This window comes from Elephantulus edwardii, unplaced genomic scaffold (genome assembly GCF_000299155.1).
Source record: "Elephantulus edwardii isolate Elephantulus edwardi_28Jun2011 unplaced genomic scaffold, EleEdw1.0 scaffold00015, whole genome shotgun sequence".
In the NCBI taxonomy this organism is placed as follows: Eukaryota; Metazoa; Chordata; class Mammalia; order Macroscelidea; family Macroscelididae; genus Elephantulus; species Elephantulus edwardii.
This window is the reverse complement of record NW_006399765.1, coordinates 20743729-20768655: the sequence shown is the minus strand read 5'-3', so window position 1 is coordinate 20768655 and position 24927 is coordinate 20743729. Positions and strand designations below refer to the sequence as shown.

At 49.5% G+C, this 24927-nt stretch overlaps 1 protein-coding gene across 2 annotated transcripts in view; it reads left to right on the top strand.

The window, feature by feature from the left end:
- The window catches only part of SULF2 (sulfatase 2), a 121028-nt gene extending 102714 nt beyond the window's left edge, over positions 1–18314 (top strand). The window contains exons 9-20 of one of the 2 annotated variants that reach the window (XM_006881618.1): positions 1078–1210; positions 4698–4890; positions 12003–12231; positions 12322–12418; positions 12664–12758; positions 13484–13546; positions 14161–14330; positions 14709–14851; positions 15869–15992; positions 16743–16767; positions 16959–17012; positions 18284–18314. In XM_006881618.1, the coding sequence (XP_006881680.1) occupies positions 1078–1210; positions 4698–4890; positions 12003–12231; positions 12322–12418; positions 12664–12758; positions 13484–13546; positions 14161–14330; positions 14709–14851; positions 15869–15992; positions 16743–16767; positions 16959–17012; positions 18284–18314 (1357 nt within the window). Of the gene's footprint in view, positions 1–1077; positions 1211–4697; positions 4891–12002; positions 12232–12321; positions 12419–12663; positions 12759–13483; positions 13547–14160; positions 14331–14708; positions 14852–15868; positions 15993–16733; positions 16768–16958; positions 17013–18283 lie in introns of both variants that reach the window. The other variant, XM_006881617.1, reaches the window with a different exon arrangement.
- The last annotated feature ends 6613 nt before the right edge of the window (positions 18315–24927 follow it).

The window sequence follows — 24927 nt, the reverse complement described above, 5'->3', positions numbered from 1 at the left end:
GATGGTGGTGATGGAGGTGATGAAGGAGATTGTGGTGATGGAGGTGATGAAGGAGATGGTGGTGATGGAGGTGATGAAGGAGATGGTGGTGATGGTGAAGGAGGTGGTTAAGGAGATAGTGGTGATGGTGGAGGTCGTGAAGGAGACGGTGGAGGTGATAAGGAGATGGTGGTGGCGTGGTAAAGGTGACAGTGATGGAGGTGGTGAAGGAGATGGTGGCGATGGTGAAGGAGGTGGTGAAGGAGACAGTGGTGATGGTAATGGAGGTGGTGAAGGAGACGGTGGAGGTGATAAGGAGATGGTGGTGGTGGAGGTGATAAGGAGATGGTGGTGATGGTTGTGGAGATGGTGGAGGTGATAAGGTGATGGTGGTGGAGGTGACGAAGGAGATGGTGGTGATGGAGGTGGTGATGGAGGTGATGAAGGAGACGGTGGAGGTGATAAGGAGATGGTGGTGATGGTGGTGGAGGTGACGAAGGAGATGGTGGTGATGGTAATGGAGGTGGTGAAGGAGACGGTGGAGGTGATAAGTTGATGGTGGTGGAGGTGATGAAGGAGATGGTGGTGATGGAGGTGGTAAAGGAGATGATGGAGGTGGTGAAGGAGACAGTGGAGGTGATAAGGAGATGGTGGTGATGGTGGTGGAGGTGGTGAAGGAGACAGTGGAGGTGATAAGGTGATGGTGGTGGAGGTGATGAAGGAGATGGTGGTGAAGGAGGTGATGAGGGAGACGGTGGCGATGGTGAAGGAGTTAGTGAAGGAGATGGTGGCGATGGTGATGGAGGTGGTGAAGGAGACGGTGGAGGTGATAAGGAGATGGTGGTGGCGTGGTAAAGGTGTGACGGTGATGGAGGTGGTGAAGGAGATGGTGGAGGTGACGAAGGAGATGGTGGTGATGGTAATGGGGGTGATGAAGGAGATGGTGGTGATGGTGGTGGAGCCGGTCACCATGGCAAGTCTCAGGGAAGCCTGAAGGGGGCAGGGTGGTGGGGACCACTGAGCCCTCAACCAGCCTTGCCTGGGAGTAAACAGAGTAGCTGCTGTGAAGTCAGCCCGTCTCTCCCTCTCCTCCTGCAGCAAACTGCTCCACAAAAGGGACAATGGTGACAAGGTGGACGCTCAGGAGGAGAACTTCCTGCCCAAGTACCAGCGCGTGAAAGACCTGTGTCAGCGAGCCGAGTACCAGACGGCCTGCGAGCAGCTGGGCCAGGTGAGGGGGCGGGCACTGGGCCAGGAGCATCCCCCTGCCCATGCTGCAGCATGAGGGACCCAGAGCCAGAAGGCAGGGTCTGCGTGTGGCCGAGCACATCCCTAACCCCAAGGTGCCTTGGATGGGGCCCAGGGACCCTCGTGGGTGCACACGCCTCTCCACTCCCTGCAGTCTGATGAGGCCGAGACATCCTGTGTGCATGTGAACGTGTCCTTTAAGGACTGCCCATCTCTGTAGCAGAGTGAGAAGGTTCAAGCCCCTGCCAGGCAGGAAGCCACAGGAGTAAAGAACGGTTTTGGGGGGTGGGGGGATTCTGACATGGGCAACGCTGTCATTTTTGTCCAAGGTCATAGATCGTTGTTGTTGTTGTTGTTGTTACTTAGTGTTGAGTTGGAATGACTCATGACTGACTAGTGGGTTTTCCCTGGCTGTGGGCCACACAAGATGAAACTGTTTCTCTTTCTCCAGGGAAGCAGCTGGTGGATTTGAACAGCCTGTCTTTGGGTTGGCAGTGCAACTCTTTACCCACTGGGCCACCAGAGATCCCAACCTCATCATTTTAAACTTCTCGTTTTAACTTCTTTTTAAAAATCCAAGTGAAAAGTTACCGGGTATATTGGTTTCTCACTCAGCAGTGCACATGCGTTACATGTGGTGGTGGGATCACAGTCCCCACGTTGCAGCCGTCTCCCCACCTCTCCCCTTCTTTCTCATTCCTGTGCGACCCTCTGTCCGCACCCTTCCCACCTTCTGGGCTTCATTCCTGGACAGACGCTGCCCTTTTGATCTTGTGTAGCTGAGTCTTCTCAGGTGTGCAGGGATTAAATAAACGGACACAAACCAGCTGGAAGGGCCAAGAAGAGAACGTTGACCCAGAGTGAAGAATGTAACCAGCATCGCTGATCAATAGGTCTTAAAACTGAAGTAGGGGGTGGTTTATGTGCCGCCATAATTTGTAGACATTATGGGAGCTCTGGTGGCCTGATGGTAAGAAGCTGCACTGCAATCCCAAAGGCACGCAGTTCAAATCCACCAGTTCCTCAGCAGGAGAAGGATGGGCAGTCTCCTTCTAAGAAATTTGCTGCCTCTGAAAACCCACTGAAGAGTCAGCTGTGGGTCAGTTCCAGCTCGTTGGCACAAAGCAACACTCTAGACGCTCGTAATACAGCAAGTATCACAGTGAAGTGAGTCCCGCACATTGTTTTGGTTTCTAGGGCATATTTTAGGGCGCTCTGGTGGCCGAGTGGCCAGGAGTTGTGTGGTGCAACCCCAAAGACATGCATTTCTAGTCCATCAGCTGCGCGGTGGGAGAAAGACAGGCATCCTCCTTCTGCACAGTTTACAGGCCCTGGAAACCTAGGGAGTCAGCGATACGGCATATGACGATAGCTGTATACTTACACTGTTGTTATTAGGGGCCTTTGAGTTGAGTGTGACTCATAGCGACTGTATGAATAACAGCCTCACAATCTCCAAAACGCTTGAGTCCATTGCTGCAGTCGCCCTGTCAGTCCACCTGCTTGAGTCTTCCTACGTTGTACTGTGGTTTATTAAGGGCGTTCTGGTGGCTTAGTGGGTAAGGAGTTATGCAGCCAGTCCAAAGGCATACAGTTCAAACCCACCAATTGCTCTGTGAAAGACAAAAAAAAAAGCAGTCTGCTCTTATGCAATTTACAGACTCGGAAAGGCCCCTGTGAGGGCCAGCTGCGAGGTGGTTCCAAATCCATGGCAATGACTTTGGCGTTTGTTTGTTTTTTTGAGAGTGTGTGTGTGTGTGTGCGCACGCGCGCCATCAGATCTGACTGGTACAGGAAGAGATTGTCCCTCCTTCTTCAGCAGAGCATCTGGTGGATTCGAACCATGCACCTCTGGGATTGCAGTGTAACTTCTTGCCAACCTCTGGGATTGCAGTGTAACTTCTTGCCATTAATTAGGCCACCAGAACTCTCTGGCAATGACTTTGACTTTTATATCTATTAATGCAATCAAAATCAACTTCACTCTGTCAAGTGGATCCCTGCTCATAGCAATCCCGCATCAGGTTTCCGAGGCAGTGAATCCAGACAGGAGGGGCTGCCCACCTTTCTCCCTCAGAGCCACTGAGGGATCAAAGCAACAGAGTCAGCAGTGACGCTCACTAAGAACTGCACCACCAGAACGTCCCAGCTTTGCAGTAGCTTCATGGAAAGGCGCGGAGTATTCTGAGAATGACTAGACCATGACACATAGACACAAAATGAATGCACACAGCCTGCTGGGAAAATGTTTCCAGAGAGGCTTGCTCTGAGCAATGTTGCAACAAACCTTTCATTTACTTTAAAAAAAAAAACAAAAAAAACCAAACAACCAAAAACCCAAACAAAAAACCTATCACCAATGGACAGATCAACTAAAAAGAATCTCGACAAAGATACAGAAGATCTGAACTATATAGTCAGCCAACTTGATCTTGTGGATGGATTCGGGGTATTGCACCCAACTAAAACTCAATTAACTTTCTGTTAAATTCACACAACAAAATACTACTCAGCATGCTAGAACGATCTTGTTTAAAATCACTACCTAACTTGGGAAGGACTGTAGACTATTTTGCTAAATGAACAAACTCAGTTCCATAAGGACAAACACTGTTTAAGACCATTATTGTAGAAACAGAAAGATAACTAGTAAAATGTGTCTGAGGATCCAAGCAAGGAAGGGTAGGAGCCGAGGGGTGAGGATGGTCAGGGGGTCGTCATAGGGTCGTACAATTTGATGGGTAGAGGGAGAGGTGTGTAAAGGAAATGGGAAAGATACAATGTGAAAAATAGTGTATACAAACTTTGTAAGTAAAGTAGTATAAAATAAAAATTCTACTTAAAAAAATTATTCAATCAAATGGAAAAAAAAACCCAATAAAACAAAGTCTGCCTGTATATCTTCACCCCACAACCCCTATGGATCCAAGGAGCCCTCATAGCAGAGTGAGTTATGAGTCATGCTACTAAGAGAAAGGCTGAGGGTTTGAATCCACTACCTGCCTGAAAGACAGACGGGAAGTCCGCTCCCGGAGACCTGACGGAGATTCCCCCAGAGTCAGGATCCACGGTCGGTTCAGTTGGTTTTGTGGACCCGGCCTCCGCATCAGGTCCCAGGTGGTGCAGGACCACACGGGAGTTCACACCATTGCCCACGGGGTCACCACGAGTTGGGGGCCTCACCAACACCAGCAGTTGTGTAAAACATGTCTCTGAGGAGGACAGGGGGTGAGCCAGGGACAGGAGGCTGGTGGGATCGCGCCTGGGATTGGGCTGGCAGCTCGGACCCTGATGGGAACAGCGTGGAGAACAGCAGATGGGCAGGGATTGGAGGTTGTAGGAAGGACATCCAGTGAGCACTGAGGCCTCAGGGGCCATGGGGCAGCTGGGCAGGGCCATGTGGCAGCCCCTCCCACCCCCACCCCCACACCCCCTGCCGTGGTACCTGCAGCCTCGCTTGTGTCTTGCAGAAATGGCAGTGCGTGGAGGACGCCACGGGGAAGCTGAAGCTGCACAAATGCAAAGGCCCCGTGCAGCCCGGCGCGGGTGCCCTGTCCAACCTGGTGCCCAAGTACTACGGGCCGGGCAGCGAGGCCTGCGCCTGCGACCGCGTGGACTATAAGCTCAGCCTGGCCGGGCGCCGGAAGAAGTTCTTCAAGAAGAGTGAGTGCTGCCTCCGGGGGTGGGGGGAGAGGTGGGGGCCACCCAGCCCGCCAACACTCAGGCTGGTACCAGAAGGTTCTAGAATGTGCCTGAACACACAGCAAACACTCGCAGGCCCCATTCATTCCTGTGGGAAAGGGCAAGAAGATGTAAGATCATCTAAAGACACTGCCGTGGGGCCAAGAGGACTAGGAGTGGCATGTAGGGGGCAAAGGATGGGGATGATGTTGTTGTTGTTGTTGTTGTGTTGTGCCATCGAGTCGCTTGTGACTCATAGTGACCCTGTGTACAAGAGTCCTAAACCCTGTTCTATACTGTTTCAACCTCACCATCTCCGACACACTCATTCCCACCACCCCAATCACAGAACTGATCCATCTCATCGAGGGTCTTTCTCTCCTGTGCTGTCCCTCCACTCTCCCAAATATGATGTCCCTCTCCAAGGATTGGTCCCTCCTTAACAATATGCCCAAAGTAAGTCAGACAAAGCTTCAGAATCCTGGCTTCCAAGGAGTAGCCTGGCTTCACCCTCTCCAAGACAAACTTGTTTGTTCTTCAAGCAGTCCATGGCATATTCATCACTCTTCTCCAGCACCACAGCTCAAAGGCATCATTTCTCTTTCTGTCATCTGTAGTCACTGTCCAACTCTCCGATGCATAGCACATAATTGAGAAGACGATAGCCTGGATCAGGCGCACCTTAGTTTCCAGCCTGATGTCCTTACTCTTCAGTATTCTTGAGAGGTCCTTCACAGCTGACTTTCCCAGTGCAATTCATCTCTTGATTTCTTGGCTACTGGTACCTAGAGTGTTGACTGTGGAGCCAAGCAAACTGTTAACTATCTCAATCTCTTCACCATCCATACTGATGCTGATAATTGGTCCAGTGGTGAGAATCTTTGTGAACACAAACACACATTTGAGACTAGAGTTCCAGGCCCAGGGGCCAGCAAGAACCAGAGAGGCAGGGGAAGGGGAGGGGGAGGAAGGAGCAGAGGCTGGGGCCCCCCCACCATCCACGGGGTGGTGAAGAACAGGAGTTCTCCTGTCTACAGCAGATGCTCTCACCGGAAGCTTGAAAACAGTTGTTGAACTGGATTTGTACTTTATAAAAATGGTTGTCCTGACTGTCAGGGGCAGAATGGACTTGTCCAGTGCTGGCCAGGAATAAGGAAGGGGGTTAGGAGATGAGAGAAGAGAGTAAACAAGGGTGAACAAGCAGGAGCTGCAGGGCTGCCATGTGCCAGGACTTGGTCTTGGTTGAGACGTGGTCAGCTGGCCCCCTTCAGAGCCGAGCGGTGCCCCCATGTCGCCTTCTTCTCTGGCCCCTTGATTCTATAAACAAAGTTAAAAAGTCAAACCCATTGTCTTCCAGTCCATTCCAGCTTCTCACAGCCCCAGGGGACAGTTAACTTCCCATGAGGTTTTCTGGGCCGGAAGCTTTGTGGAAATCCATCCCCAGATCTCTCTTCCCCTGTGCCGCCGGGAAGATTAGAACTTCCAGCACTTAGATGAATGCTATTATGTACCGTCAAGTTGGAACCAACTCAGAGCTGACCCTCCAGGAGGTTCTCAAAGGCAGTAAATCACATGAGAAGAGATAGCCCGTCTTTCTCCTGAGGATTTGAACCGTGTGCCTTTGAGTCTACGGCATAGTTCTTTACCGCTAGGCCACCAGAGCTTGCCTCTTAGGTGATGAGAAGTCAAACACAAACCATTTACACCCTCAGGGTCTCTGACCCCAGGACTGCCCGGGCCAGGCTCGGTGGCTTCCTCAGTGGCTCCTCGGCCTCTTCGGCGAGTCTTCCCCCTAATGGCCTGGCTCCTGCCACAAACACGGCTTTCCCGTTGACTTTCCCCATTATCCCTCTCACAAGCTCATTAGTAACTGCAAAGCTCATTTTTTCCAGCTGAACAAAATTATTGGTTCTCAGATTAAATTACACAGCTAACAGCGCCTTGCTTCGATACGTCCACAGTAAATAATCTTTAAATAATACAAGAACTTGAGGCTCAATTAAGCTTCCCCCATCTCAGTAATGCCTCAAGGAATAAAAAAATTTCACCTAAATAGGAAACTCGGCTAAATCATGGCCGTGAGGCTTTGCATTGAGATCGCATCAGAGCTGTGTCATCGCCGCCCAAAGCCAGGCGGGAGCTGTCCTCTCTGCAAGACAGGGTCATACACCCCACCTGGGGCTTGAGCCCCGTCATACACCCCACCTGGGGCTTGAGCCCCGTCATACACCCCACCTGGGGCTTGAGCCCCAGCCCTGGCCCACACTCTTTCCTCCTGCAGAAGCGTGTCAGCCAGACCCACTCTCTTCCTCCTTTTCAAAGCAGACAGCCCAGAATAAAAAGAGCATCATGATTGGAAAGTATAGAGGGTCCGTGGAAAAGAGGAAGACCTTCATTCAATGAGACGGACTGACATCAAGCTTGGCAGCAGTCGTGAGGATAGTGCAGGACCCTGCAGTGTTTACTGTGTTGTCCATGGAGTAACTGTGGGTCAGAACTTAGCCAGCAGTACCTAACACAACATAAGAGGTGCGCAGCAAAACAAGGATCATGGAACCACAGACCAAAGGAAGGAAGGGGGCGAGTCCTTGCTTCCCTTACCTTCCCCACTGCCCACCTCCAGCCAAGGCCTTGCCTGCCATCTAGTGTCCATTTGCAAAACAACAGTTACCCGAGTCCATTAACATCCTTCTCCTGACAAAGATGGGCTTTTCCAGCAAGGTGGCAAACTCGGACTCATTCTGGGCCAGAATCCAGGAAGCAGGGAGTGTTTTTTTAAAAAGAAAGACATGGTGAGGACTGCGGAAAACTGGGAAATAAATTGACCTGTCAAATGGAAGAAGTCCAGGGGTGCAGACGGTTAAGGCACTCAGAGTCTAACCCAAAGTGTAGATGGTCAAGTCCGTGGAGCCTTGAAGAAAAGACGTGGAAATTTTCTTCCAAAGAGTCAGCCACTGGAAGCCCTATGGCCAAAGACTTGAAGAATAAACTGAGAGGACAAATGGTCTACACAAACCTCCACCTACCTGCTTCTTGTTGTTGTTAGGTGCCGTCTAGTTGAAGACTACCAGTAAAGACTACACGAACGACAGATCTGAACCCTGTCCTATCCTGTGCCATCTTCACACTTCCTGACACATTGGAGCCCATTGTGATAGTCACTGTGTCAGTCCACATGGTTGAGGGTCTTCCTCTCCTTCACCGACCCTCCAGGCCTTTCCAAGCATCATGTCCCCCTCCTCGCAACATCCCCGAAATATATAAGGCAATGCTTTATCATTTTTGCCTCCAAGTTGCACCTTCTCCAGGACATATTTACCTACTTCAGACCAGAAGCACTAGATGGTGCCTGGCTACTGTGACCGAGCATTCTAATCAGGGCCCTGTAGACAGATCCTCAGAACCTCATATTCCTGAAAAGCTAATTTACAAAAAAACAAAACAAACCACAAATATCAGACTTCCCAGACTAGTTGAAGCTGGAAAACTCCCTGAGGTAGTCTTCAGCTAAATAACAGATTAACAAAATGACCCACAGGAGACCCTGTGGTCAACAGAGACTTTAAAACACAGATTGAGAGTGTGAGGGGGCAGGGAATAATGCAAACGGGACAACCAGAAGAGAAATATTAAGAATGTTCACGTCTTATGAAGACTGTAACTGGAGTCACAGAACAATTTAACGTGGAGATAACTGTGGGAACCTAAAATGGTGTGTAAACTTTCACTGAAAACACGTATTTTAAAAAGACATCGAGGAAGGCAAGAACAATGAGGCAGAGGTCTCCTCAGACGTTCATAGGGTCCCTATGAGTCAGTTGACTTGGCAGCAAGGGGGTACTGGTTTGTCTGAAGGGGACATGCCATCTGTTTCAGCCCATCCTCACCACATGGGACCCCATTTCCTTTCCAGAAGCAAAATCTGGATTCTACATGAAACCATAACCCACCCTCATCTTCCTAAATGTTAACAACTGTGTCCAATTCGCTTTTCAAATACGCAGAAGATGAAGCAGGACATCTGGGGTCCACTTGAGCCAGCAGGCTGTGAAAATGGCATAGTGGGGGTGTCAGACTTCCTTCCTGACTTCATCTGGAGCAGGGAGGGGCGTCATTATCAGTGTCAACAGCCCAAGGCCGGTTCTTAAGCGGCAGAAGTCAGCCATGCCCCAGTCTGAGGTCTTCTCACCGTTTCTGATACCACCTGACCCTCCCATGGCATTCTCACATCAGCTGCTCTGGAATTCATTGCCGTGACCACAAAGAACTCATGGTTAACAGGGTTTATCAGGGAAGTGACTGCTTACAATCCAGGATCGGGAATGATCAGGATACACTTCTCCAGTCTGGGCAGTTTCTACCCAGCTGAGCCTGTAGGCAGGCCTCGCTCTAGACATCAGCCCGTCAGGACCGGCCTCTACCCTGCTTGGGCGAGTGTCACAGAGCATTTTAGCTCCCTCAGTGAGTAGAGGGGCACCACCCCCTCCACCAGTAAGCCTATGCTTGACGGTGTTCCGCAGAGCTCAGCAGGCCCGCACGCCCACCATGACCTCCCTGCCCTGTAGGTGGCCCTGGGCCCTCTGCTCTGTCTCGTGTTCGGATTCTGCTTGCCACCATCTCCAGAGTCACAACACTTACTCTCTGTCTCCTGCATCTAGATCTCTCCATGCAGGGATCTTGGGTCCTAAGGACACACACACTGCTCCCGTCTCTGCTTGGTAGAGGTCCCCCACCCTCTACCTCTACGATGACTCTTTATAAACCTACTGAGAAGGCAGAACTGACCAGACTCCGCATTAACATCTGGCCCCATGCCCACAAGGATGCTGTACACTTTGTTTTCATTACCAGCAAGTTGGCTACTCCTCATTGGTGGGCCACGTACACCTTATTTGCATGTTGTTCTGTACTGTCAGAACCAATCCACAGCTGACCCTCCAGCAGGTTTTCAGAGGCTGTCAGTGGCGCATGGGGCAGGGGGGGTGGGTAGAGGATTGTCCCTCTTCCTCCTGGAACAGCTGGTGGATTCGAAGTACATGCCTTTGGGTGGGCAGCGCAACTCCTTACCCCCTAGACTTCTGGAGCACAGTCTCCCGTAATCATTTGGTGGCAAGAGTAAGACATGGCTAGAACGGCTGTATAAAAGCATCCACACACCCTGAAGCTCACCTTTTCGGCTAAGTGCTCACACCACGGCGCTGCCTCTGTCTCACAGAGTGAAGAGCACCTAGATCACTGCTGGGGAGACTCAGAGTTAGGTACCCACCCTCGAGCTCGCCTTTTCTGTCCAGAGCAATGTGCTGCGTCAGTGCCTTTGAGCTGGAGAACAAGACCACCAAGAGAACAAACAGGTCTGTCCTGGAGAGGATGAAACCAGACAAACAGACAAGGAGTCTGCTCCTTGAAGGCTAGGATTTTGAAGCTCTGTCTCACATACTTTGGGCATGTGGCCAAGAGGGACCAATCCTTGGAGAAGGACATCATGCTTGGAAGGGTGGAGGGACAGCACAGAAGAGGAAGATCCCCGCATGAGCAATGGGGAAGTGTGTTGGAGTCAGTGAGACTGGCTCAGGACAGGGCAGGCTTCAGAGCTACTGTACATAGGGTTGCTGTAAGCCGCAGGTGACTATACGGCACATACAGCAATAATCTTTACACTTTCAAACAGACATACCCCCTGAAGTCTTCTTAAAAACCAATAATGGTGTTGTTTAACTATTAAAGAAGGGCTGCTTTGAGCTCTGGGCTCTTCTAAGAACTTTCTAGAAGGGATCAAGTTGGCAACAGCAATTAACAAGACCAGGTAGGAAACATAGGGGTGAAGTGAGTTCACACTCACGCAGGAGGAACAGCTCCAGAAAGCAGAGTGCAAATGGTCACACAGCTCAGAGAAAAGAGTATCACTGAATTGTACATGGAGAAATTGTGGATTGATAAATTCTGTTTTGAATATTCTCCACAAACTGAATTAAGATATCTTAAGGGGATCAGTAGAGTGGCATTTACCATATTCATGATGTAGTATACCTTTATCACTTCTAATTTTTGTTTTCATCATCCTAAAAGGAAAATGTGTACCCCTTACAATTCGTTTCCCGCACCCCGCCCCCAACCCTCAGTTCCAGTCCCAGTCAGCGAGCAGTTGGTGGCCTCTGTCTGGGGGTCTGCGTCATCTGGTCATTCCGTATCAACAGGATCGTGCGATACAGGACCTCCAGTGTCTGGTTGCTTTTACTTAGTGTTTTTAAGGTCTTGCTCTAGTGCAGCTCATATTTCACTTCATTCCTGCTTGTGGCTGAGTCATAGTCCACTGAGAGAGTCTCTGGAGAACACAGACAGTTAAGCACTCAAGTCCTAACTGAAGACTTGATGGAACAGACTCACGCAGAGGCAGCTCAGAAGAAGCAAAAAGCCTGACAGTCTGCTTCCAAAAGCCCACAGCTATGAACACCTCATGGGGTGCAGTTCTTCTCTTCAGCAGTGGGGTCACTATGAGTTGGGTTTGGCTTGAAGACAGTGGGTGTCTTGGTCCAGTTCTCTAGATGTGGATGGATACACCACAGTCTGTTTATCCAGGTGTGGATAGATGTCCCATGGTCTATTTATCCGGGTGTGGATGGATGTTCCACAGTCTGTTTATCTGGGTGTGGATGGATATACCACAATCTCTTTATCCTTACATAGCTTCTCCGTAAGATCTTCCCAGTCAGGTCCTGCTTACCTCCAGGTCTTAAATATGCCCAGTTTAAACACACTTGGCAGCTAGAAAAGACTCCTTGGTGATACAATGGATTCAGCATTGGGATACTAACCAAAAGTTCAGACGTTCAAACCGACTAGCTACTCTATGGGAGAAAGATCTGGTGGTCAGCTTCTGTGAAGACTGCACCCTGGAAAACCGTGGGGCAGCTCAGATCGGTCCTACAAGGTCACTGTGTGTCACCAACGGCAGTGAGTGGGTGGATGTGTCCTCGTGTCTCAGGCAACACTAAACCTTCTACACAGTGCCCCTGGGTCTGGCCACGTCATGATCTGAGGGCCTAGCCAGCCACTCCCAGCCTTCCTCACCAAGCCACCCCCTCTGACGTCCACAGAGTACAAGGCCAGCTACACTCGGAACCGCTCCATCCGCTCTGTGGCCATTGAGTTGAACGGCGAGGTGTACCACGTGGGCCTGGAGGACGCATCGCGGCCCCGCAACCTGACCAAGCGCCACTGGCCAGGGGCCCCTGAGGATCAAGATGACAAAGATGGCGGGGACTTCAGTGGCACTGGAGGCCTACCCGACTTCTCTGCCCCCAACCCCATTAAAGTCACACATCGGTGAGAGCTCAGGCAGAGGCTGGTGTGGGGCAGGCTGGGACAACCCGTCCTGGGCCATCGGAGCCTCACAGGTCCCCTTCTCTTGAGCAGGTGCTACATTCTAGAGAATGACACAGTTCAGTGTGACCTGGACCTGTACAAGTCCCTGCAGGCCTGGAAAGACCACAAGCTGCACATTGACCACGAGGTGAGGACCCATTCACTCTCTATAAACTGGGGCCCCCACCATGTACCCCAGAGGCAGGGAAAGGGGCCCTGCTCTAGTCAGAGGGATTGATACCAGTGACCAGAGGCTAAGGAAGGGCCCCACATGGTCTTCAGCCAGCGATAAGGTCATAGGTCAGGAAATGGGGCAGGTTCAGGGCAAAAGTCATAGGATCCCCTCTCCTGACCCCGCCAGGACTTCAGGGTCACCTTTGCTCCTTCCTTCAGATTGAAACCCTGCAGAATAAAATTAAGAACCTGAGGGAAGTCCGGGGTCACCTGAAGAAAAAGCGGCCAGAAGAATGTGACTGCCACAAAATCAGGTGAGGTGGCAGCACCAGACCCATTTGAGCATCATTCCTGGGGCGCAGTAACCCCTCCAAAGCCCTTTCATTATCCTGTCCTGATTTGGGTTAAAAAAACCTCCAAGCTCTGGGGAGGGGTGGGCAGGGAGAAAATTGTGGCAATGAATGAATGAATGGAAATCCAAAACCTCTGTTAAAAAAAAAAAAAAAACAACCTCCAAGCTCATTAATCCTTCAGTCCTCACCACTGCTAGTTCGTGGGCCTGTAAACCCCAGGTCTCCAGCTGGACACATGGTTCACACACTGCTAAGGGGCGTGGCTACTTCTGGGAGAGGGAGGTTTTGGGAAACAGACCACACAGCTCCAGATTCAGGGCAGCAGCTCAGGGAAGCCCCAGCCCAGGACCAGAGTCCAGAGCAGCACTGTGTGTGCCCCAGAACTTTCTGCACTGGCAGCAGTGGTGAGCTGAAACCACTGTTCCGAACGGCAGCCCAACTCCCTGTGGCTGTGGCACCTGAACGGTAACTGGAGGACCTGGAGTTTCAGTTTTACTTAAATAGCAGGGTAGTGAGACGGAAGGGGAGGTCAAAGCCCCCAGACTTGCTCAAACCTTTCCAGTGGCTCCCAGCTTGAACATCAATAAGCCAGGGAGACACAGCATGGGAGAGAGCCAAGACATGGCAAGGGGGCAGCAGCCAGACAGGGAACCCTTCTGAACCTGGGGCCCTGGGGTCTGTTCCAGTTACCACACTCAACAGCACAAAGGCCGCCTCAAGCACAAAGGCTCCAGTCTGCATCCTTTCAGGTAAAGGGCAGTGGGAACCCCGCAGGGCAAAGCTCTGGGAGGAGACCCTTTTGGGGGGGCTGCACTCCTTTATGTTAAAGCAAACAGGGGAGAAGAGGCTGGGCCTGTCCCCGAATGAAGCTTGGCTTCCCCTCCTCCCCTGGTGACACCCCTCGTGGCCACAGCGCGTTACTACTGTGGCCTTTCCAGGCAGTGCACTGGGAGGGGGTCCTGAGCAGAGTGCAAGGATCTCCCCCAACCCCTAGTGATGCCCCCACCTCAGCTTCTGGGGAGCTGGAATGGGGAACCATTCGGGAGACTGAGTTCTAGTATCTGCTCTGCCTCAGACCGCAGTGGGGGCCCTCGATGTTCAGCTCCCCAGTCTTCCACTGGGTGGTCCATGTTGATTCTGGTCACCGACATTCGCAGAGAACTGCCCTGTGGGGTTTTTTAAGGCTTGACCTTCCAAAAGCGGAGGGCCAGGCCTGGCCTCCGAGGCTCCCCTGGGTGGGTTTGAACCATCGGCCAGTTGGGTCACAGACAAGAGCTTAGGGGTGTACAGCACCGAGAGACCAGATGCTCGGAGGGGAGGTGGGAAGGCAGGCCTGAGCGCATGTCTATGGCCGTGCCCGCAGGAAGGGTCTGCAGGAGAAAGACAAGGTGTGGCTCCTGCGGGAGCAGAAGCGCAAGAAGAAGCTCCGCAAGCTGCTCAAGCGGCTGCAGAACAACGACACGTGCAGCATGCCGGGCCTCACCTGCTTCACCCACGACAACCAGCACTGGCAGACGGCGCCGCTCTGGACCCGTGAGTGGGGCGGGGCCTGGCCGGCCAGGGGCGGGGCTTTCCCCACACCGACAAGTGATGCGCATCGGGGCGGGGCCTGGTCAGACAGGGCGGGGTGTGTCTCCATGCCCCTCAAGACGGGTCCTGTGGGCGGGGTGAGGGCGGGGCCTAGTCAGGTGGGGCGGGGCTTTATCCAAGCCAAAGTTTGTTCACGCCGACTCGCTTAGGGGGTGGGGACTGGGGCGGGGCTTATCCAGCTGAGTGTCCATGCAGGTCCTTGGGGCGGGGCTCCACATCAATGTGCCCTGCCACCAGGGTCAGCACCTGCCCTGGGAACTGGGCATCTAGGGGCCGGGGACCCCCGAGCACGCGGGTCATCCTCTCACTCCCCCTTGGCAGTGGGGCCCTTCTGCGCCTGCACCAGCGCCAACAACAACACATACTGGTGCATGCGGACCATCAACGAGACGCACAACTTCCTCTTCTGTGAATTTGCCACCGGCTTCCTCGAGTACTTCGATCTCAACACAGATCCCTACCAGGTACGGACGTCACTCCTGGAGATGGACACAGAAGCTGCCAGTTGGGGTCCCTGGGAGTATGACGATCCAATTCCCATGGAGGCCCTAAAGGAGCCCAAGTGATGTAGCATTTTACATATTGGGCTGCTAGCCCAAACTTCCCAGTCGCTCAGTGAATTTACCATCCCAGACACTCCACGGTCTCGTTGGGTGAGGATAGACTCCACATCAGAGGAGCTGGGTTTCTGGTTTATGAATCCCCAAAGACGGTGAGTGGGAACTGGAAGACACAGCATTCAGCTCTCCTTTCTCTGCCCACCATCTTCCCTGCGTGTGGTCTGTACATCTTGGGCAGATGCTGGGGTTCGACCAGCCTTTGCAGGACCTTGCAACTTAGTACGCCCTTAAATGCTTCCATTTATTGTGTCACTTGGGGTTAGGGGGACCCATGCCCTAAAGATTGTGACATTGGTTTTTGCCAAAACTTCAATGTTTTGAGAAACCCCTGAAGTTAATATTTTTACATGAAATCCGATCCCTAGATGTCGGCAAATTGTTGTCTTACAAATTGAAAAACCTTAAAAAATAATTTTTTAAAATGTTTTGCAATGTTTAAAATACCAAGCCAGCTGCCTGCCTTCCCACTGGGAAAGCAGACTATTTTTGTAGTTTACAAAATGGGTGACAGAGGTCAGGGGCAAGGTGGTCACTGAGAGTGGGCCCTCAGGAGCAGGTCACTCAAGCCACCCGGTGGCAAGAGGCAGCTTTTCTGGAGAGTGAGCTGTGAGAAATGCAGGCTGGAACTCCAGCTCCAGGAGTCAGTGCCCAGTATACCCAGGTGAGGTGGATGTGTTTTCCCTCATGAGGGAAGCGATTGTGAGGCTAGACCTCAAAAAGCAACTGCCGCTGTTAACCCTGACCTAAGTGGAGGTGAGCAGGGCTCCACCCACACCCCTGCCTGGAATGAGCCTTCTGCTGTGGCTGAGGCCACAGTCCCATCCGCCTGTGCTCCCCGTTATCGCATCTTCTCTCCACCAGCTGATGAACGCTGTGAACACACTGGACAGGGAGATTCTCAATCAACTGCATGTACAGCTCATGGAGCTGAGGAGCTGTGAGGGCTACAAGCAGTGCAACCCCCGGACCCGGAACATGGACCTGGGTGAGCTGGCGCCCCGCGTAGTGGGTGGGGCAGTCACAGAAGGGACTTAGGATGTCACACTGCATCCCAAGTAGGGAGCCAGGAATCCCCCAGAAGTCGGAGGTAATACTAAGTGTATTAGTATAAAGGCCCCCCAGGACCATCCACACAGCATACTGAGTCTTAGTATTATTTCTTCTGTTTCATTCATTTATTCAACCAACATTAAAAAGTGTAAACCCTGAGACTCTGCTGGTTTATTGGAAAGGAACAATGAGCATGTGCATCCCTGAATTCGTGTGGGCTCATTCATTTGGGGGTACAGTCTGTACTGGGGAGCCCCTTGCTTGTATAAAGTGATGCATAGGAGGGCAAGGTCCAAGTGGGGATCAGGGACAGCTCCTCCAGGAAGGGACATCTGAGCTGAGTCTTCCAGAGTCAGAAGGGGTCCACCTCATGAAAACATGGAAGACTGGCGTTCCAGGACAGTGATAGGAGCCCCCCCCGGCCCCCCCTCCCTGGGGCAGTAGGTAGGCATACATCCTGAGAGGGGCTTTAAGAGCGATTTATTGTAGGTTTAACAAGAAGCCAGTAGAGGGTTATGAACTGTGAAATGGAACAATCTAGAAGACACTGTGGCTGCTAAGGAGACTCAGAAGGTTGAATGCATGACCGCACATCAGACGATCACAGTTCAGACCCACCGCCGCTTAGGCCGTTCTGCCCTAAATGATTTGTTTCATCCATTTCTCCCTCATCTAGGCCTTAAAGATGGAGGGAGCTACGAGCAATACAGGTATGCGATTTCATTTCATCTCAAGATGAAAGGTCCTCTGTTACCCTTGGAAAGGCTTCCTCGGGTCTGGCACACCCCCTGGGGATGGGTGCCACCTTAGGACACCCTCTGTGAGTGTTCTTTGGGGCTGCCTTTTTCTTTCCTGGCAAAGGTTAACACTCAGTTCTCCTTTTTGACACTTGTAAACACAGGCAGTTTCAGCGTCGCAAGTGGCCAGACATGAAGAGACCTGCCTCCAAATCACTGTGAGTTGAGGACCCTGTTTCTGGAGAGCTGGCACCAGCTAGTGCCTTCATTCTTGGGGCTTTCCTGCGAGCATGCCTTTCTCACCTGTCCGTGTCCCTGCTGCCACGATGAGAAGGGGGGTGGGAAGGACTGTGCTTCTTTCCTGCAGAGCCCATTGTTCATCTCATGGTGTAGATGAATCCCTTGTCTAACAGTGCAGTGTGCTGTATAACAGTCTGTGCTTGGGAACTCCAGGGTAATTACTTTGAGGTAGAGACACATTTGGCCAGTCTAACCAGACATCTTGAAGGCTGGGGCTGCTTTTTTAGCACTCAGTGCTCCTTCATGTCAGCAGCAAGGGGCCCTCATTAAATGCTTTCCCAAAAGTCCTGGCTACAAAACCCTCACTTGGATGCCAGTAGGGGTTGGTGAGGGGGCTGGGCAGAGGCTGTGGCTACCTTCTGGGAAGTTCAGAGTCTTGGAGGGGAGCCACGGATGTTCCACCCGACTCAAATGCACTGCCAGGTCTTCTGACTAGTGCAGGCTGTGACACAGACATTCAGACTCTTAACCCTGGCAACTAATGTGACACTAAGATGCCACACAAGCACATGCTCTCAGAGGGCTGCTGTTGGCAAGCTTGTTGTTGTATACCATCAAGTCAGAACTGACTCCTAGCCGCCCCTCCAGTGGGTCTGCAGTCTACAGTACACGGGAGGAGGAGACTGCCCGTCTTTCTCCTGCGGAGCAGCTGATGCATGGAGACTGCATGCCTTGGGGTGGGCAGTGCCACTCCTTACCACCAGGCCACCTGAGTCCCCTGGAGGCAGCCTTAGTTCGTTGGATTTCTTTCTGTGCATGTATAGAAGTCTCTGTGGCTTTAAAAGACAAGAGAATTAAGAACCAAGAGACAGATTCTTCACAGCTCACGTTCTTTAGCTGGTTCTGTCAAGATTCTTAGACTCCCAGCTGTGGAGCGTAAGCGAGCACCCATGAGCTGAGGTAGCAGCACACTTCTCCTCCAGGGGCCCAGGAGAGTCCTCAGACCGGGAGCACATGTGCTTTCCTCTGCCAGGGGGCCAGAAGAGTCCTCAGCAGCCAGGCCTGGAGCTGTGCTGTCCTCCAGGGGCCCAGGAGAGTCCTCCAGCCTGGAGCTGTGCACTCCTCCTTGGGGGGCCCAGGAGAGTCAAGTCAGTCCTCAGCGGCCAGGCCTAGAGCTGTGCTAACTCAGCTGCCGCATTGTGGGGGCCTGAGCCGCGCGCAGAGACTAATCGAGCTGTGTGTTCCACAGGGGGCAGCTGTGGGAAGGCTGGGAAGGCTAATCCGCTCGGAGACCGACCTCCACGTCCAGGGGGTTTTGTGACTCGACAGCGCCGCACACACACCGGCGGTGAAACCTCGTGATTTCAAGCGGACCCGTGCAGCTGGCCAAGGGCCCGAGACAGGCCTTGCTTTTGGTCACGGCAGATTCGGGAGGATAACCAACGGAGGAAAAGACTTCAGGAAGTCCATTTCTGCACCTGCTTTTGCTTTGGATTATACCTCACCAGCTGCACAAAATGCATTTTCGTATCAAAACGTCACCACTAACACTAACCCTCTCTGAGAGGCTCACAAGGGGGAAGAACAGAAATGTTTTCTTGGAAATTTCTCCCAACGGTGAAAGTCACTGGAATTGTTAATTTTTTTTTTTTTTAAATCCTAATCCTAGGAGAGCAGTGATCCTGTTTCAAAGTCTCATTCTTCGGGGGTTGTACAAAGAAGGAACTAAGAAACAGGAGAGGCAACTTGCAGAAGTCAAAACGGTGCAGATTGTCAGAACGAGTCAGTAGCACAGAAGGGACCATTTGCCCAGCGCTGTAACCCTGCTGCCTCTGAAGACACGGAATTCACTGTATATATGTGACCATTTCAATGTAACCAACACAGGGACTTTAGGGGGAATCTAATGAGAAAACCCCGTTTTCTAGAGTGGTGATGTCAATAAACGCTCTGTGGCCAGTGTACAGAAAGCTTCCCCGCCTCACAGACATGCCTGCTCCTGCCCAGATGCCGGTTCTCTCCGTGTTTCCTTGGTGGTCTGTCCTGAAACTGATGTTTTCTAAGGTACTGAAAGAAATGAAGTTGATGTAGTCCCAAGTTTTAATGAAACATCTTTGTAAAGAAATTTTGTAGTGTAAGTATTGTCACGTACCATCCAAAGCCCACCACTGGCACGCAGCACCTTTCCCATCCTGTAAAAGGCCGTCCTGGGAGCTGGCTGGTGTGTCTTGTTTTCAAAGGATACGCCGGTGAACATCTTTGTAGAAAGATGTGCTCTGGGTCAAGAGGGTCTTTAAATGAGAATTAAACTAGCCCAGGTGTTGATGAGTCACTTCTGACTGCTGGCCACCCCAGGGCTTTTAGTGGCTGATGTTGCAAAAGCTGATTGCCTGGCCTTTTTTTTCCCTGAGATATCTCCGCACAGGCTCAGACCTCACCTACCTTTCACTTCACAGCCAGGCGCACACATAGCTGTGCCACCCAGGGACGGCTTCACCTTCACACACTGACAGCTGCTCCTAGTGCGCTGCAAAAGACAGTGTAGACCTGCCCACGGTTTCCCAAGGCAGAGCATGGAAGCAGAGCAGCTGGTGGGTTTGAACCACTAGTCTTTTCGTTAACAGCTGAGTCTTTGACCACTGTGCCTCCAGGCTATTAAAAAGGGAAGTGATGCTCATAAATTATTAATATTTGTCCTACTTCTAACTAGAGTTTGTTAGAATTCCACCTTACCACTGCCATGAACCGTACGGGTCAGCCCACCTTGGCCTTCTTTGTATACCTGGCAATGTGACTTTGTTTTCCTATCTCAAATGGAAAGGAATGGAGGAACCTCAACCAACTGATAGCCCAACTTTCTGTTCTGTGACCATTTAAATATACCATCCTGCTTTCCAGTGTCCCAAACAAGCCGGTATTGTTATCTGAAGTAACAGTTTACCCTTAACCCTACAGATTTCATTTTAAAAAAAAAGGCAAGCAAGCTCTTAGGTTCTAATTTTAAATAAAAACCTTTATTTACAATGACATCCAAAATGACCAGCAAAGCAGTCAGAGCTTACCACCCACTGTCTCGTAAGTTAGCCCACATGATATGGAGCCGTCTTTGCAATGTAAAGAATGATTGAGACTTTTTTTTAAAGCAACACTTAATGTAAACTTGATTGAACTGATTTCATTCTACTACAAGTCAGTTCCTGAGATTTAAATATTGCTCTCAGAATGACATTTCCATCTGCTTCAAACTCTCCTATTTTAGAGACACACAGAGAAAGAAAACACTTTGCTCAAAATGAAACTGTTTGTCTTGAAGCTGGAGAACAGCTCTTGCTCCTTTGCAGGGACGTTTTCACCCATCCCAAAGGTTCTGCTCCAGTGAAATCTCCCACTTGGGATCAAAAGTCATGGCTTCGGGAAGGGGGAGGATGGACAGGTGTACAGGTAAATGGCAATCCATTCTGAAGATACAACTAGACCAAATACATTCTAGGACCGCTGGCCAGTTATCTCCTACCCCGTCAGACCCCCCCAGTGCACCTCAGATAGTAAATACTAATAAAGTAAAGAGGACTGTTTACTGATAATTAAACCTTTCAATCCAGATGCACAATTTAGAAAAGTGGCAACATAATCTGAATATTAACAATGTAATTGCTATTTGTTTTTCGAAGGAATAACCACATCTCTCCTTTCTATCACTTTAATTTATAAAATATATATTTATATTTCTTTGGATTCAGCAAAAAGTAATTACTGGAAATATTTGCATTCTAAATGCAGATGAAAAGATTACTTAAATTGTTCACCCAACAGATACTAAGGTTTAGAAAAATGGTAAGAGTGGGAAGGAGGGTAGGCAGTGAGACTACAAAGAGAATTAGTCAAAAAAGAGAAAAGAGCAATAAAGGTAAAAACAAATTACTGCAAAGATCTCATCTGTTAAACGAAAGTCAAAGCCTTAAGTGTGCATCAATAAAACGAGTGAGTAAGAAAGATAAAAACGCACACTAAGGTTCATGTGTCCATATAAAAGGTGCTGCCTTCCCCAGAGCCTGGAGTCAGGATCAAAGGGGAAAAATACTACAAAACCTATTTGGGGGATTTTTTTGTGTGTTTAATTATTTTTTAAAAGTCAAGGTAAAAGCACCATTCTGTTTCTGTACACACACACACACACACACACACACTCTTTAAAGAAGGGTCAGACACACATAATACAATTGTCAGGAAAGACAGAGATGACTCCTCAGCTTTGCCTCTGTCTTCTGACAAAGACAGAAAGTGTTGTCTGAAAGGTACAGGCCATGGTGATGGAAGGTGATGGACTTAAAATCTGAAATCTCATTTTAACCTTAAGAGGAGGGAGGAGTAGAAGGGGTGAACTTGTAGGTATACACACCGCCAGGAGAATAAAATATATGTACTCAGAACCAAGTAAAATGATCTTATCTTCAGAGACTTCTAGGAATATTGGCTGAACATCTCCCAAATTAAAACAAAAAAGGTGGGGGGAAACTAACTGGCTCTCAGTTATTGCTAGAAAATGACACTAAAGCTAGCACAGGCATTTAAAATCCAGAAATAATACTCCAAAGTCCCAATTTCATTTAGTTGTTTGAACTGCGTAAGTAATCCAAGGAAGACAAGCTTGAATGTTTCCTTGCTCCACAATGATTACTGGTGGGGCCACCAAGAAACAGCAGGAAGTGGCAGGGAAGGGTGGGAAGATAGGCAGACGGACAGGATAAGGGCATGAAGCTGGTGTTCTGAGAGCTGTAGGAAGAAGGCTGTCTGGCACACTTCTATCCCACAGGGATGGACGAAAGCAGCACAACAGTGGAGAAAGGACAGTCGGACAAACACAAGAATCCACCCACGGAGGCATCTACTCAAGAGCTCAAGCGTGGGGTTCAGGTCCTAGCGGCCTAAACTTTGATGCACTCCCCAAATGGGGAGAAGGCAACATGCTCAAAGTTTAAAAGCAAACTATGAATTGCTACCACTTAATTTATGGACCATATTGTTTTTCAAATTGCTTGATACTTTTTTTAACTCCTGATACATTAAAAAATAATAAGCTTACCACAGTCTAGCCTTCCCCTAAAATGAACAAAGTGCTTCGTTCTGGTGAAAGAATTAAAGAAAAAAAAATTTTTTTTCTTAAACTGTCAACATCTAAACCAATGATCACTCTAAAAAGCATTGAGATTAAGAGACTGCCAGAGATGGAGGCATTGGAGGCTGGGAAGGAAAGCTGGGGACCCCTATCCCTCCCCCAGGCTGCTAAACCCAGGGTCTCTCTCGTTTGTAACCTCACCACACTGAGCTTACTGCAATCAACATTGTTAAATATTTAGCTTCACAAACTCTGCAAAAATGAGTTGTTGTGACCTAAAAAAAAGAGGTATATACATATTTTACATGATACAGTATCTTAAAGGTAATATTTACACAGAAAATCGATTCACAGAAACACTGCGAAATTCTGATTCAGAATGTAGTACCTGGCCTTGGGTTTGCTGAAGTTTATTGTCTAAAAGCATTATTGCTCTACCATATAGGCAAAGGGTGACACCAGTATTTTCCAAACAAATCACAGTTCTTGTCCAACAGATTTGTTCAGACAAAAAAAAAAGAAAAAACAAACAAAAAAAAAACCCAAACAGGAATGTGGTTCACCATTCCTCAAGACCTCAGGAATATTGCATTTATCCATTACTCCTTAAATAAAGTGCACTCGGCTGCACATTAGCATGTGAAAGTTTTCTACTGTCGCAATTAAATACTGTCTTCTCATTTTCCCTTCTGCAAAGCCACTTGACATCAACGATAATTCCTGGAGGTGAAGTATTTCAGGGCATTAGGGACAATGAAAATTCTAATTAGGAGAAAACTGAGGACGACACAGATTAGAGACAGAGCAGCTCAATGGAACATGAACAGACTGCAGAAATGACAATTCCACTCAGACAGGACCAACGCAGGATGAGCTCGTAATGACAAGAAGGACTGCTCTTTGTCCGAAGGTGCAACTAGAGCATCTGCTGCGCAGCGCTCGTGGCCTCTGCTGTTCCCTGGCCCGCTGTCGCACATGTGAAAGACTTTGGCTAACAAGGCAAGAAGCGATGGCACAGGGCCTCGTGAGCAGAAGCTCTATGGACTCCCAGCATCACAGGCCCAGGAAGAGAACACCAAGAATGTCTGTCTGTCTGTCTGTCTGTCTGTCTGTTTTGAAGACCATGATACATGAGAGAAGGGAGGGAATCAGGTAGATATTGCACTTCAGCTTAAAATTCAGCCCTGCTCAAATGACATCACGTGGAACGCCCTTGACAGAGATGGAAGCCGGTCCTTCACTCAAGGCCTGATGCCTCCTTTACCCCCGGAAAATGCAAGTGCGTTGTCATTCGTACCGTGATGTCCTTGGAGGGCCTGGTGTAGAGGTGTCAGCAGTATTTCTGTCAGAAACCAGAAGAAACATGCATAAATCATGTGCACAAAAGAAAACCACTGGGTGTCTCTTCTCACAGCTTCCTGTGTGGCTCTGAGTGAGTGCTCACGTCTCTCATCTTCTACCAAACTTACCTAACAGCCCAATGCCCTTAAATCAACATTTTCAAATCAGGTATCAAGTTTAAATCTACTTCCCAATTTGGAATATTTGCACTTAATTCTGGAAAGTTAAAATAATTTGCAAGATTTTTCTTTTTAAGATTCTCTTATTTCTTAACAGATAACAATTTTCATCTGTGCTCATGATCACCCCATCTTTTCAAATCCCCACTGGATCTTTCCTAATTTCTTCACCTGCTCCCTTCACCCACCAAACCCTGGGACTTCATGCTTTCCCTCCTCCCCACCCTCCAGGTCCCTGCCCCCGCCTTCCCTTTCCCCTCTGGATTTGTATACACATCTTCCTAGTTACCTTTCTATTTCTGTAATGGCCTTCTATGCACTATCTGTCCTTACAAGACCAAGTTAGTTCACTCAGCATAATGGTTTCACACCTCTGCCAGGTAGAAACTTTTAAATTATTGCTCTTGAGTGTTGCATACATTGTGTGAATGCACCACTATGTCTCAATCTATTCATTTGCTAAAGGACATCTGGGTTGTTTCCATTTTCTTGCAACTGTGAATAATGCTATGAAATGAACATCGGTGTGCAAATCTTGGTTTCTGTCTCAGTTCTAGATTCTTCAGGTTTTATTCCTAGCAGTGGAATAGCTGGGTCATATGGAATTTCTATGTTCAGCTTTTCGAAGAAACACCAAACTGTCTTCCAGAGTCATTGTACCATTTTACAATCTCACCAACAGTGTATGAGAATTCCAACCACTCCACATCCTCTCCAATATTTATTTCTTGCTGTCCTTTTAAACTTTACCACCGCTACTGGGGTGACATGGTAACTCACTGTAGTTTTGATCTTCATCTCTCTTATTGCCAGTGATTTTGAGCATTTTTTCCATGTGTCTGTTGGCTGGCTGGCCCTCAGAATGTTTTTCTCTGTAAGAAGTCTTTCCATGTCTTTTGCCCATTTTGTAATTGGTTATCAGTCTTTTTCTTGTGGCAACTCTAGTATTCTGTAACTTCGTTATGAGACCCTTGTCTGAGATGGTATTGCCAAATATTTTTCCCTGGCAGTATGTTTTCTTTTCACCCTCCTGAAAAGAGTTTTTGAGGCACACGGGAACTTAATCTTTAGAGGGTCCCATTCCTTAATGTTGTCCCCTCCTGGTGGTTCATTTCTGATTGTATTTGTCAGCCTCTTTCTAGCATCTCCCTAGGACCTAACCCACAACTGCAGCTGTGGTTCTCTGTAAAGTTCAAGAAGACTTGTGCTTTTTATTTTTCCCTCTTTTTTTAATAAAAGAAGGTAAGGAAAGCCCTC